We start from the raw sequence: 14746 nt of genomic DNA on the forward strand, positions 1-14746 counted from the left end.
TTGAAAAAAAAAAAAAAAAAATTTTGGAGAAGGGGTACAAAAGTTCTGAAAATTTAGTTTTTGGAGTATAACTCCTCCATGTTACCAAATCAGCCCAAATTTTAGATTTAAGTTTAAAATACTTTTTTTTCAGAAAATTTCCAAAAAATGTTGAGCCACAATTTTAGCTCTTCCTTCTTCAAATTTGAAGCCCTTAAAACCAAAATTGGATCTTTGCTATATTTTATAAGAACAAGTATTCGTACTCGTGAAGAGTTTTCGATTAAAAAAAATAACTTCTGAACATCATAAATAGAAACAAAATAAAAATCGAGAGAATCTTTTCAAGCAGAAAATTCGCCCATTTTTGAGAATTGAATTGGTATATTGTAAAAATTCATCAAGTTTTATTATGTAGAATGGAATCAAATTTGACAAAAAATATCTGAAAAAGCTTAAAATATGAATAAATATTAAATAGTCACAAAAATTGATAACAATTACAGAGAAATTGAGCAAAAATTGGTACAAGTTGTAAAAAAATTTGTTTAAACATCATGAAATTGTCAAAAGGTTACAAAATATTAAAGCACGAGTAATTTTGTGAAATTTGAAAAAATTCTTCCAAAAATTCCCAACATGCGAGAAAAATGTCGAAAATGACGGAACATCTATCAAACATTTTCAAAATGGAACGAAATTTTGAAAAATGACATAAAACAGCATTTTAAAAACAATAGTTTAAAAAACAACGTTACTGAAGAATTACCAACGATTGATATTTCTAGAAAATTGAGAAAACTTGGCAAAAACTGCTGAAAAATTTATGACTAAAAGTTCACGAAACCCTGCCAAACTTTAGGTAAAAAATGATGAAAAAAAGGAAACTACTTGAACAAAAATGACAAAAAATTAGGAGAAATACATAAATCCTATCACTGAAACAGGGTGTCTAAAAAAACTTCCAGACAAAAAATCATGACTTTTTAATGATCTATTTTTCACATTTTTACCTAATGAAAATTACCTCCTTCCCCCACCCCCCAAAAAAATTTAAAAACTTGAAACTGCCAGGGAATCGAACAGGGTTGTCATTTTTACAGGACCAATAATTAGGGATTTCAGGTTTTTCGTTTTTCTGATTTTTTGAACAAATTTTTGATTTATTGATTTTTTTTTCATTTTATGGGCTTGTAAGGAGGAGTTATGCCTTGACTGCCTTGGGTGATGCAGGTAACCCTCTTCACCTAAGGTAGTCCCTACTGTACTCATTCACCGGAGGGGAAGGAAAACTAGTTCCAAAAGAGGGGAAACGTGGTAACTTCTGATGATCAATGGTATGACCATGGATCGTCTTCGCTGTAAAATCACTTGGATGTAGTATCTCGAGCTCGCTACATCTCTGTCACTTGGTAAACATTGTACTCATGGCTGGCTAGCCACTCTTTGGTTAATTAGTAGTGCCCACTCAAAGATAGTTAAAATAAGTGTATATTAACTTGTGATCCCGTTATGTCGTTGCGTGCACGAGGTACCAATGGGCATTTATCCTGTATTCCGGACATGGGTAAGTGTCCCAAGTTGAATATGGAACTTCTAACGTGTCCCCTAAACAGGCCTTAGTATTAGGAGAGCCTAAAGGTGTAGGGTGAAGTGTACAGTGTTTTGAGGTACTTGTGCCTCCTTTGCTCATCCTTTATGAGTACAACGTCGAGTATATCCTCGGGTATATCGACTACTTCATAAGGGATGTTAAGTTTAATTACTTATTGACAGTCTTCGACTCATGATCCTCTCATCACCGTGTGATGTATGAATAGACATAAGACCCCTAGTCTGCAAACCTTACTAAGTACCCAGTCTTTATATACTAAGTTTGGCTTACATTGCAGGAATATTTGTGTAAATATATTATTTAAACAAATCGTCTCATATCTGTTTTTATTCACGTAAAAATGGACATCTTATTATGTGATAATGTCATTAGATGATTCGTGTTACTAAGTGTACTCTGAGCTAGCTGGTTGAAGAGAAATGTTCACTCTCTAGGGAATATTTCTATCCTCCCACCAAGGTATATAATTCAATAATAACCACCACACCTAATAATTACCGATTACCTTTTAACAGGCTTTTAAAAAAAACTCCAAGTAGTGTGTTTTGAGCAAAATTCACCTACCAAAATTCATGACTTTTTTTCACGTCTCTTGTGACTTTCATGACTGTTAGACATTGCAAAATATATATTTTTTCACATGAAATACCAAAAAAAAAATTTCAGTCAGATTCATGAAAACTTGAAAAACATTGCATTAAGAGCGTCATTAAAATATGTGACGCGACGCGACACTATCGACCTTCGAGCCGAAAACAAGTTTTTGAGTTATGGGGGGTTAAAGTTTTCAATCCAGTTCTGCTCGTTTAGCGGAAGCGCTTGCGTTCTAATCAGGTTCTCCGGCTAAACTGAGCTAAACATAGTCTTGGATAACGTTTCTTGCCTGTTTTGTGTGAATATCACTGGGTAAAATGGTTATTTACATTGATACAGGGGGCTCAGTCATGATTGCGCTCATTTTTTCAATTTTTTATTTTATTTTTTCATTATTCCAATTTTGAAATCGATCTGGAGGCGAAACAAAGCGTTCTACGAGAAAAATACATCGAGCAAAGTTGTAGAGAATTAAATTTCCAAAAACCTATAAGAGGTTTATTTTTCTCAAAAATGCATAGTTTTTCTGTTTTTCTCAAAAAACAGAAATTTTATGGTAATCATCATGAGGTTTTTGTTTTTTGAGAAAAACGGAAAAACTATGCATTTTGGAGGAAAATAAACCTCTTATTGGTTTTTGGAAATTTAATTCTCTACAACTTAGCTCGATATATTTTTCTCGTAGACCGCTTTGTTCCGCCTCCAGGTCAATTTAAAAGTTGAAATAATAAAAAAATAAAAAAAAATAAAAAAAATCAAAAAAATGAGCACACTTCTAACTGGATTACCATGTATATGGAGCTATGCAAATCATAGGAACTTCTGGGTGGTTTTAAATGATTTTTGAATGTCCGAGTACCAAAAATCCGTCAAAAAGTGAAAAATAATTTTTTAGGTCCGAAGGTCAATTTTGTTCCGTCACGTCACATATGTTGTTTCTTTGAAATAAACCTTAAATGAGAAAAATGAAAAATTCTCTTTTTAATTCAATTTTGGAACTCGATCCTATGACCCTTGCACTTTCATTCGTCGGTCATGCTAATTTTTTGGCAAGGTTGGAAGGGAGAGGGACACTGTTGTTGATGAAGGTAAATTAAAAGTTTTCACCATAATTATTATCAAACAATTTGTACCAGGAGGGGATGCGCCCGCAGCTTCCACCTAATGGGAAGTTGTGCTCCATCGGAAGTGGTAACACTGCTTATGGAAACTTCCATAAGGCAGAGCCATCTATTGGACTTGGTCCATGGACCACTTCCGACTTTGTAATGTTGGCACAGCTAACAGTTTTTATATAGCCTTACTTGCGTAACGTTCTTATATTTAATTGTGCTAGGGAAATTGTTTTAGGCCTATGTGCCACGTACTGAATAGTCTCTCAATTGTTTTAGTAATTAAATTGTACTTTACTTGTTAAATACAATTTATTACAAGTGCGCACTGCTAGTGTTTTATTGAGTCGTGTATACGATACAGTTTTACTCTGAACTCGTATGTCAGAGCGAGATTCTGGGTTTCCTGGAATCACCTATGTGTAAAAGGAAGAGGCCTTCACTTTTAAGAAGTAGAAGTAACCCCCGTCCTTCACAAATTTTTGTGAATTTCCTTTTTTCAAAGAAATTTTAATAGGTAAATTATTCAAAAAGCATATTCAGTGTAAGAGAAAAGGTGTATTGTGCTCATATCTTTAAGATGGCCAAACCTGAATCCAAATGAACAAAAGTGGACAAAAGCTCAGGTTTTTTCACCGAAATGTAAAAAAAAAAACTTGTTTTATTTTTCCCAAACTTCCCAAAAACCCTTGGTTTATTGCCATAATTGCAGAAAAAACTTTTTATAGACAAAAGTTTTTACAGCGTCTTGCTTTTTTTGTCACAAAAAATCTGCTGTTTAGACAAAATTGCAAAAAAAAAGTTTTTTTTGGTTAATCAAAATTAGCAAAAAATCCGACTTTTATAGCAATGTAAATGTTTATAAAATTGTAAAAAAGACATTTTTTCAAAATTGCCATAATTATTGCCCTTGAAGGCTTACTTTTTATGTGCCAAAATTACTTTTAAAAAAAAATTACTTTTTTATTAATTATTGCAAAAACTCGTTTCATGTCAAAATTGTCACAAAATTTTGTTTATTGCTGTACCTGCAGAACTGATTGCAAAAAATTCTTACATTTGGAGTTAAAACGTTGGGGGAAATTCATATGGGAGAATGGTCGTTCGGGAAATATTAATTGGGGGAATCGGATTAGACAATTTTTTCGATCCAAAAATAGTCAAAATTCAAAAAAATTCAAAATGGCACGTGACGTATCGTTTGTGAGGTATTCGAGACTGTTAACAAGTAAGTTCAAAAATTCGTTTATTTGTTGAATACGAACCCTCAGAGGTTCCTATTCTCTCCAATATTGGAAAACAAATTACAAAAATGCGATGTCGTATTTTTAGGCCAAAATGAGTTGCAATCGTTTGGACAAACAACTTCGTACCTACGTGTGTTTTCACAGCCAGGAACTCAATTTACATGTTGCATTCGAAGGATATCTCCGTCGAAATATTTTTATCTACCCAGTTCACAAAATATGTATTCCCAAAATGGCATAAAATTCGAGAAAAATGTTCACCAAAAAATATTCCAGTCTAGATGAAACCTTCGTTCGTCGCATCGTTTCGATAAAAGACAGGCATTTTCGACCATGTCAGCCAACTTTACGTCGATACCCACGTACACTGGCATAAGATTCGAGCGCATTATTTGGGATTAAATTCAACGCAGAAGAAACCACCCTCCGCCTTCTTCACCACGTTAGTGAAGAAAACTTGGTTTTTATACATATACGCTACCCTTCCACCTATGCCCTTCCACAGCATCACATCGTACAGAGGCAAGATGCGAATAAATCTTGTAATATTTTGAGAAACGCGCCGCATTGACGAAATTTGCAAAGTTACATATACTGCGAGTCGTATAGTCGAGTTTACGTATAAAATTAGTCAAATCTATTTCGTCGAAGTGCCGCAGCTCTCCGGCAAATGCTCGTAATAATAAACGATTCGTCGTTGTAAACACGTAGACGCACAGCTTGCTGATATCAAAAAAATATGTTTCGTAATTTAAGCGTATATTATTTATACGAACTTTGATATGGTAACGTGTACTACTCGTATATAAAGCTGCGAAACATTTTAGAAATAGAAAGTTTTATAGTAAAATGAACAAGGAGAAGGAAACGAAAAACAAAAAAAAAAGGAAAGCAAAAAACTCGTACGAGGAGGAAAAAAACCTATCGGCCCGTTACAGCAGAGAATACGAGTATAAGAGATCGCACAGAGCTAAAGAAGAAGGGGCTTAGAGAGAAAAGTAAATGCAGCCTTCAAATTTTTTTTTCACTTTCAAGATTCTCTCACGTTTGCAAAGCCAATTTATATTTTGTCCTGATGTTTTGTAGAAAATGAATTGGCATCGTGTATTTCCATTTTTATACATTGTGTGAACTAAAAAGACGCTAGAGAAAGGATAAAATTAAACATCACGTTCGCAATGACAGCGTATACGTGAAAAACGGAAAATTATGCCAGGTTGCGTACTTCCATTTTATACGATGACACGTTTTTCTTCTCTCTTTTTTTTTTTTTGGTCGTGTACAGTGTACAGTACACTACACAGTAAAATATATACAACGACGACGACGACGACAACGCTTCTTATATAATCAACTGTAGAATACCTACATATACCTTACCTACTGAATAGTATATCCTCATATACCTATCTACCTTCTATGTATATACATATAGCAAGTAGCAACCTACGTAGGCTATCTAAAACCTACAATATTACAACTATATACTCGCTTTATACTATAAAAAGAAAAAATCTAGCCCTATTTCGCTAATAAGAGTTTATTTTTACTTTGTGTGTATTCGCAGTATGTGCCTGGGGTATCTCGTTGCTGTTATGGCCGCCGTGGATTTACGCTTGGCCGCACATAGAAGGCAAAAGAACAGTACCAGACGACGATTGCTACATCCAGTTTATACAAACGAACCAATATATCACTTTCGGCACCGCTATTGCCGCTTTTTATGTACCAGTAACTGTGATGTGCGTGTTGTATTGGCGAATATGGAAGGAGACGGAGAAACGACAAAAAGATCTGCCTAATTTGCAAGGAGGCAAACAAGACAACAGCAAGAGATCGACTTCAAGGTGGTTGTTTTAATTAAGAGTACTTTTTCGCTTTTTTGTCGCGTAGATCTTATAGTTGAGCTATATGGTGGGCATTTAGTTTGTGTAATGCAGAATGTTTCCGTAGATAGCTGAGTATAGTCTTACATTGGGAACCCTGGCAAATTCAGTTTCAAGAATTGCAATTTTTTAAATTCTTTAGCCTCCAAGTTTATCTCTGAAAGAAATTACGTATAAAGGTACAGGTCAAGAGAGAAAAAAATTCAAAATTTATACGTCAATGAGCCAAGATGGTTCAAGTTCGTCGATGCTGAATTTCATTTACCTATCCTCTTTTCTTTGATTCAAATAAGTCAGTCGACAGTGGTCCAAAAGTTTACCTCTTTTGTATAAAAAATTATTCAAGGTGTCTAACAAATAGTATCTACAACACGTTAAAGCAGGACAAAAGTAGGACTTCTGGCAGGACATTCAATTTGGAGGGAGGAAGGTTTTTGAAGCTGAAATTTTAGGGGTCAAAATGTTTCCATTTACAAATAAAACTAGGAAAAAAAACAAAACTCAGAAAGAAGAAAATAGGTAAATGAAAGCGGTCTAGACAGAAAACAGGAATTTTTTACAGTTTTAGGGGGGGGGGACAAGACCACTGTGGCAATTTTGGCAAAAAACATCACTTTTCTTTCACAATTTTGAAAAAAAAACGACACTTTATACATATAAAAACCTACACCTACACTAAGGAAAAAATCTTTTTGGATGTTCTAAAAAGCAAAAATTTAGTCGAAATTTTTCGAAGAATTAGAACTTTCTCATAAACACAAAAATGGAACTTTCTGACAATTTTGACAAGAATAACGAGGCTTTTTTCAGCAACTTCGAAAAAAAAACTGTACTTTTTAGACAGCTAAAAATGAAAAATGTAATACTTTTTGAGTATTGTGGCTAAAAAGTAGAAATTTCTCAAAAATTTCGAAAAAAATCATGAATTTATAATAATTTTTGCAAAAATGGGATTTTCTGACTTTGATAAAAAACGAAGGACTTTTTTTGAAGGTTTTCACAAAAAATGTAACTTTTTTACTTTTAACACTATTTCAAAATAAAACTAGACTTGAAAAATTTCCCCAGAAGGTGAGACTTTTTGACAATTTTAGCGAAAAGCAGTACTCCTTGCATAGAAAAAAAAATGATTTCTCATTTCAGGCAATTTTGGCAAAAAAACAAACTTTTTTCACAGTAGTTTCAGCAAAAAAAAAAAAAAATTACTTACCAAAAATGCGACTTTACAATTTTAGGAGAAATTAACTTTGATAATGTTGGCAAAAGGTAAGGTAAAGTGCCCTTTGGCCACTCCACTACCCTAATTTGGCAACTTATTGTTCAACAGGAAACATTAGAAGTTGAGTAGGGATTTTGTTAAGTTAAATAATTTGTAAAGAAAGGTCCAACTGAACTATTACTCGGCTTCTATAATCTTTTCTGTAGAACAAAATGGCAAAATTAGAGCAGTGGCCAAATTTGGACACTTTGCCTTAAGGCATTCTTACAATTTCGGCAAAAAACAGCACGTTTTGCATTTTTGTTTAAAAATAGGATTCTTAAAGGCAATTTTAGCAAAAAAATCTGTTCGGCAATTTTGCCAACAAATCAGACTTTTGTTTTGCAATTTTGGAAAAAAGCTGCACTTTTTAAGACAGCTAAGGCAAAAAGTCAATATTTTTTGTTTTGGCTAAAAAAAAAATTTATCAGAATTTCTTAGCAATTTTGGCAGAAATGGGACTTTTTGACAATTTTGACCTAGAAAACATGACCACAAAGACCATGTTTACCACGAATGCGACTTCAACACGATTTCAGAATTGATTAGAACTCTCAATAATTTTAGTAAAGGGTGACACTTTTCCAAAATTTTGGCAAAAAATGGCGCTTCTTTAAATTTATGTGTCAACTTGGAATTTTTAGGAAATTTTGACCAAAAAAAAAAAGGCTCTATACCAGTTGCGCCTTTTCCCATATTTTTTCGATTTTTTTTTGGTCAGTTGCGCTTTTCAGTAGAAGCAATAATTTTTACCCACTTGCGCTTTTCGGTTGTTTAAAATTCCAAATGTGTTCCCAAAATTGAAAGAATTGAAAGATACAAACTGATGAACGAACGAACGAATTATTTTTATTACATACCTAACATACCTAATCCGTCTGATCTCACCAAGGGGAGCATTTTTTTTTTATTATACTCTCGTAGGTACTGTCTACCTACATACACGGTAATGGGGTAATATAACAGAATCTAACTACCCGCAATTTTTGCAATTTTTTTTTTGAAAATGTAAAATTGCCAGAAATGTGGCGAGGGAACAGAATTTTTGCGGTTCCCTCAATTTTGAGGAAAATACTCAGGTAGTTAGATACTGTGATGCTAACCATTGGTACGCGTCACAATATCTAACTACCTTACTTTTTTGCTTTAAATCGCGGGAGGATGTGTACGGTGATTCTCCTTAATGACGAGGAACATTCTCGTGATGTTACGAATGCCAAAACAACGAGTCGAGGCTTTTTACATACCTATTATAATTTTGGGGAATATTCGAGCAGAGTGTGAACACTAGATTTGAAGCAATTTATTGCATTTCTTACGTGTTTTTTGATGTAAACTAGTAGAAAATGAGGAACAGAGACGAATATAATGTGAATAGCTGTTACCTGTGATCAATCAAAGAAAAAATTGAGGTAGTTACATACTGTTCTATGCACCATGGGTATCTATCATAATATCTAACTATGGTACCTTGATTCATACGTGAATATTCAATATATGTACTGGAAAAATGAATCTAATTACGCTGTATTTCAGCATTACGTGATTAATTATACTTTTATTCATTTTTTTTTGAAGAAATACTGAGTAAAACTATGAATTGATGTCAAGTTCACGTTTGCTCGTGAGAATTTCGAGGGGTATCGGTGACGGGGAGGCTGCGGAGGTGCTGAGACCATCTCCTTACATCCACACGGAGAGGACTGACACATATGAACTCTGTTCATAACCAAAAATATCAGAAATTTCGAATAATGAGGCTAAAATTTAAGAAAAGCGACCTTAAAGAGGTGCGCCCCCAGCCTTCCCGTGCCCGGCGCCCCCCGTATTTCCCCCTCGCTTCGCTCGGGGGAATTACGGGGGGGGCGTCGGGCACGGGAAGGCTGGGGGCGCGCCGGTGGACCGGTGCTATCTCCTTACATCTAGACAGACCCATATGAACTCTGTTCAAGTATTCATGACCAAAAAAAATTCAGGAATTTGAGACAATGTGACTGAACGGGTAGAAGAAATGCGCCGCGCTTGCGCGGCGCGCGCCCGCAGCCCCCCCCGCGACCGGCGCCCCACGAAATTCCCCCTCGCTTCGCTCGGGGGAATTTCGGGGGGCGCCGGTCGCGGGGGGGCTGCGGGCGCGCCAGATGATGGTCACCCCATGGCATTTGGAACAGTATCTAACTATTTCAAGTTTGCTTTTAAAAAGCATTGGTAACTGCAGCTATAGAATGTTATACTTTGTATTTTATGGCATATTCTTGCTCCTTGCTCAAGAAAACAAAAAAAAAGGAATAAAACATGAATTCATGCAACACATTACCTACAGATTTTTTTCATTATTTTTCAAAAAAAAACCTCGATTTGTTGTTTTGGCATTCGTAACATCACGAGAATGTTCCTCTTCCGCACAGTAATCCAATATCAACGCCATAAAAGAACGACTTTGCACAAACATCTCATACTATCAAAATTTCCAAACTTTGAGAACCCCTGAAATTGGTTTTTAAGAAGCGCAAGTGGTATTTAAAGAAGCAGGCTTGGAAAAGCGCAACTGGTCAAAATAAATTGAAGGAAAAGCGCAAGTGGAAATCACCGAAAAAAAAACAAAAAAACATAGGACCTTTCAAGAAATTTTAGCAGAAGAGAAACAGGAGTTCTATGCATATACTCAGCAATTTTGAAAAAAATCAACTTTTTTGAAAGTTAAGGCAAAAACCAATACATACTTTTGGATGTTTTGGGTAAAAAGCTCTTAGCAAGATTGGTAAACATGAAACTTTCTGATAATTTTGACCAAAAAACAGGACCTTTTTGATAATTTTTACAAAAAAATGCGACTTCAATACAAATTTTGGAAAAAATAAGGACTTTTCCACAATTTCAGTATAAGCTGGGACTTTCTTACGACTTTTGAAAAAAAGTACCTTTTTGGCATTTTAGCAGGCTTGTTAACCGAAAAAAAAATATTTCCGGTTAAGGTTACGGTTAAAAATTAAACAAGAAATTCAAAATTTCGGTTAAAGGTTACGGTTAAGGTTATTCATTTTTTAAAGTTACGGTTAAGGTTCAGGTTACGGTTATTGATGACCATTTTTTTCGGTTAATGGTTAAGGTTAAGGTTACAGTTTTTGGTGGTAATTTTTCCAGTTGAGCTTAAAATTTCGGTTAATGGTTAAAATTACAGTTGAAAATTTGAAAATTTCCAAAAATTCTTTCGGAGGTTGAAATTTTGAAGTTTAAAAAATTGGAAAACTGGTAATATTTTATCTTTTGATCATTTTTTTGATTAAAATTTCAAATCACTACAAATCACATTGAAAAAAACTCAGGTAAAAAGAAATGAATTTTAAAATTTTGTAACCGGTTTTTTTCTAAACATTTTTCGGTTAAGGTTATGGTTACGGTTTATTTTGATCTCAGAAAACGGTTACGGTTACGGTTATGGTTAGTAATATTTCAAAAAAAAAGGTTTTTTGGTTACGGTTAATTTTTTTTTCGGTTAATTTACCGGTTAATTTGCGGTTACCGTTAATGGTTAAAAACCGGTTAACAAGCCTGCATTTTAGGCAAAAACCAGAATTTTTGACATTTTGTTTTGAAATAAGATTTTTTTCAATGAATTTCTGAACAAACCGGAACAGATCTTTATCAACATTGGCGTGAATATGAATATTACTTCAAACCAAACAGTTTTTATTTCAACTTTTGAGTAAAAATCATTGTCATATCCCAGAAAATAGGTTTCATATTATCCATAGATCATAAAAAAGAAAATATTTTTAAGAATTCATCACTTGAAAGGAAAAAAAAATCAACATAAATGCTGGAGAATTTGGCTACATATATTCCATAGTGGAATATGACACCCTGTATACTGGAATATTCTGCATAACTACCTAGATACCTACCTATACTCATCCACAGTAGAATAACACGTCATTTTTCTACAGCACAGCAACAGCACAGAGCACAGCTTTCTCAGCTATATTATCTTTAGCAGTTTATCACCTTTTTTCTGGTCCATTCTTTATTTTTTATTTTTTTTGATTTAGTTTTTCTTTGCAAGGTTACAGGCCTACCTAATACCTGCCCATGAGTATATAAATGAGCGGCATCTTTTATTAAAACTTTTATTTGGCACATAAAAAACCGTTATATGTAGTACATCGTGCGCACGCTGCTTATAAACAGATTTTGCACCCGATTTAAAAGTTTAACGAGTGTTGTAAATGTGCACCAGTTTGTATCACATCTTTAATAATCGCATAGGTCAGCTCACTACACGGAAAAAAAAATTATGGATAATTTTTACTATTTCATACAGTAACCGGATCCCATTCAAAAATATTGCGATTTTTACTATGAGATTTAGTAAATTTTACTATGAGATTAGTAAATTTTACTATGAGAGTAATAAATTTTACCTAATTCTATAGTAAAATGTATTTTTTGGCTGAGTAAAAATCACTATTATTTTTGGATTGGATCCGGTTACTATACTGAAATAGTAATTTTTATTGTTTTTTTTTTTCAGTGTACACACACCGTGTAGTAATTTAATTGCTTCAAAAATGATCTGAATATTGGATTTGGCAACCATACCTTAAATACACATTTGACATTATAATAGATATTATAGATACGAGATTTTAGAAAAAAAAAAACGAGAATGATACTTTGATTTTTGAATGACTTGAGATTTGCTTCATTTATGATTCCGAATATATATTTTTATCTAACAATGAGATAGTCCAGACCCAGCTTCGAATGAACGAATTGACTCTCAGAATTCAAGGTGTCATTTTATGAGCTTCAAAATGTCAATATTTCAAGGATCTGATCATCTTATCTTGAGAGGGAAAAAATTGGAAAAGAAAAAACTCTCTCCTTATTTTTAATGCTTTTCATTGTAAAGATCTTTTCAAAAAGTACAACTTTTCATCATCAGGCAAGAGCACTTAATGAACAAATACAAAGTGTGCATCTTAAAGTACCACACCCAACCTTTACTTTAAGATGCACACTTTGTATTTGTTCATTAAGTGCTCTTGCCTGATGATGAAAAGTTGTAATTTTTGAAAAGATCTTTGCAATAAAAAGCATTAAAAATAAGGAGAGAGTTTTTTCTTTTCCAATTATTGGACTCCTTAGTTTTGGTTCATTCTTTACCTAGGGAAAAAATTATAAATATGAAATTTAAAATTGATGAAAAATAGGTCCTCTTATTCTACAGTTATTTGTAAATTGAAACCCTATTAAAAATTGCCTGAAAAATATTTCCACCCAATTTTGAAGAAAATCTAAACCTGAAAACGTAATTCATCTACTAAACAATTTTGGTAGTGAAATTCTCAAAAAAATATTTTTTTTTGAATTCAAATTCAAGTATGTAAACTCGAATGTTTGAAACTAAAGAGAAAAGAACATTTAGAAAAGTACATGACTCTTTAATTGTATTGATTCTTGAATAAATTTTTCACAAACAACTCCATTGTTTTCTAGTCAACTTATTTGAAAACTTTTTTCAAAAAATACAAGCAAATATTTCTTTCTTTAAACCATAGGATTAAAAAAAGTGAGCTAAAACTATAATAAACTCAAGGCTATTTCTTTTACTCTCTTTTTGAAACATTCATTTCACAAACAAGTTTAAAATCAAATTCATATCCGCTTCCACTAGGAAAAAAATAACATTTGAAAGTTTATAAATTGAAAAACATTCTGTACTTGACGTTTTTGGGACTTTTTTCAGTATTCATTGACCTTTAAACTTGGTACTTATCAAGCGACGATATCACATCTGCTTGCATAATACAAGTTCATCCTAGTTAACTTTTTAGCATAAAAACCTCTTCCATCTTATGCACATTTCAAATTACCAATTTTCTTAACCAATCAAAACGACATATCATTGACTGGAAAAAACTCCTCGAAATACCATAAAATCGCCATTTTCTCGATAATGAACACAATTTCGAATTATAATACAATCGCGTATAACTTTTAACGAACTTATTAAGCGCAATCCTAACCAAAGCGTATCTTGCAAACTTTAACGGTTAATTTTAAAAAATAAATTACCAAACTAATAACTTTCAATTATGCCGGCCCCGAAGTTTCAACTTAAAATTCCATTAAAGGAGAAAAGAAAAAGAGCCGAAGAAAAGTCGGCGTAAAAAAAATATCTTAAGAATTCTTTTAATCTTATTTTCAACGTAAATTTTCAAAAGTATAGAACTCGACATCGAAACGAAAACCTTGAAAGGGTATCGCTTACTCGAAAAATGAATGTTGAAAAATTACGACGACAAATTAGTTCGTTTTTCGGGTTTCTTTTGTTATTCGCAGGTTTGTTTGCGCGTTGTTAGCTTTGTGAAAAATGTTACCTTAATTTTCCCTTCATTAGTCTGACGACTTGTAACTGAAGTTACATTGATTAACATTTTTTAATTCCAATTTCACTTTGTTCGTATCCTTGGCCGCGAACAAAAAAAAAATACTCAGCCTGGGAAATTTGTTATTTGGTAAAAATTATTTGGTAAAAATCGATACTTCTTCGAATCGACAAATAAACCTCGTCGCTGTTTTTATTAAATTTAAATTTAAAACCAGCGATATAATTTATACTAAGATGAACAATGTAAAAGAAACCAATGGTGAGAAAAAAATCATAAAATGGTGGTTTACTACTTTCGAAAGAGTTGTAAAAAATAAAACTCACAGAAAAAAGTTAATTGGCCAAGAGGAATAATTTAGCTCAATCGTAACCGGGCAAATACAGTTCATCTCGCTAACATAATCTTTCCATGTACGCCAGCTCTCTCGTGTTTTTATATACCTACATGAGAACAACATCAATATTACGAACGCGATTTTTAAATCATAACCAGCTCTGTTTTGATTATATTTCGTTTTCGTTTGCCTTCGCGTCGAGTAGAAGAAAGCTTCTTCGAATATTTTATACGTTTACTGCCTTTTACGTATATTATTATTATTACTCCGTTAGAAATAATAAAAGAATACAGGGTGATTCGTAAAGTTTCTAGATCTTCTTCGAATGA

General features: G+C 33.3%; 1 protein-coding gene across 2 annotated transcripts in view; it reads left to right on the plus strand.

Moving 5' to 3' along the window:
- mAChR-A (muscarinic Acetylcholine Receptor, A-type) overlaps positions 1 to 14746 on the plus strand; it is a 148688-nt gene that overhangs the window by 124933 nt on the left and 9009 nt on the right. Inside the window, exon 3 of one of the 2 annotated variants that reach the window (XM_065365349.1) lies at positions 6115 to 6397. In XM_065365349.1, the coding sequence (XP_065221421.1) occupies positions 6115 to 6397 (283 nt within the window). The remainder of the gene's footprint in view (positions 1 to 6114; positions 6398 to 14746) is intronic. The other variant, XM_065365350.1, reaches the window with a different exon arrangement.

Source organism: Planococcus citri, chromosome 5 (genome assembly GCF_950023065.1).
Source record: "Planococcus citri chromosome 5, ihPlaCitr1.1, whole genome shotgun sequence".
Classification (NCBI taxonomy): domain Eukaryota; kingdom Metazoa; phylum Arthropoda; class Insecta; order Hemiptera; family Pseudococcidae; genus Planococcus; species Planococcus citri.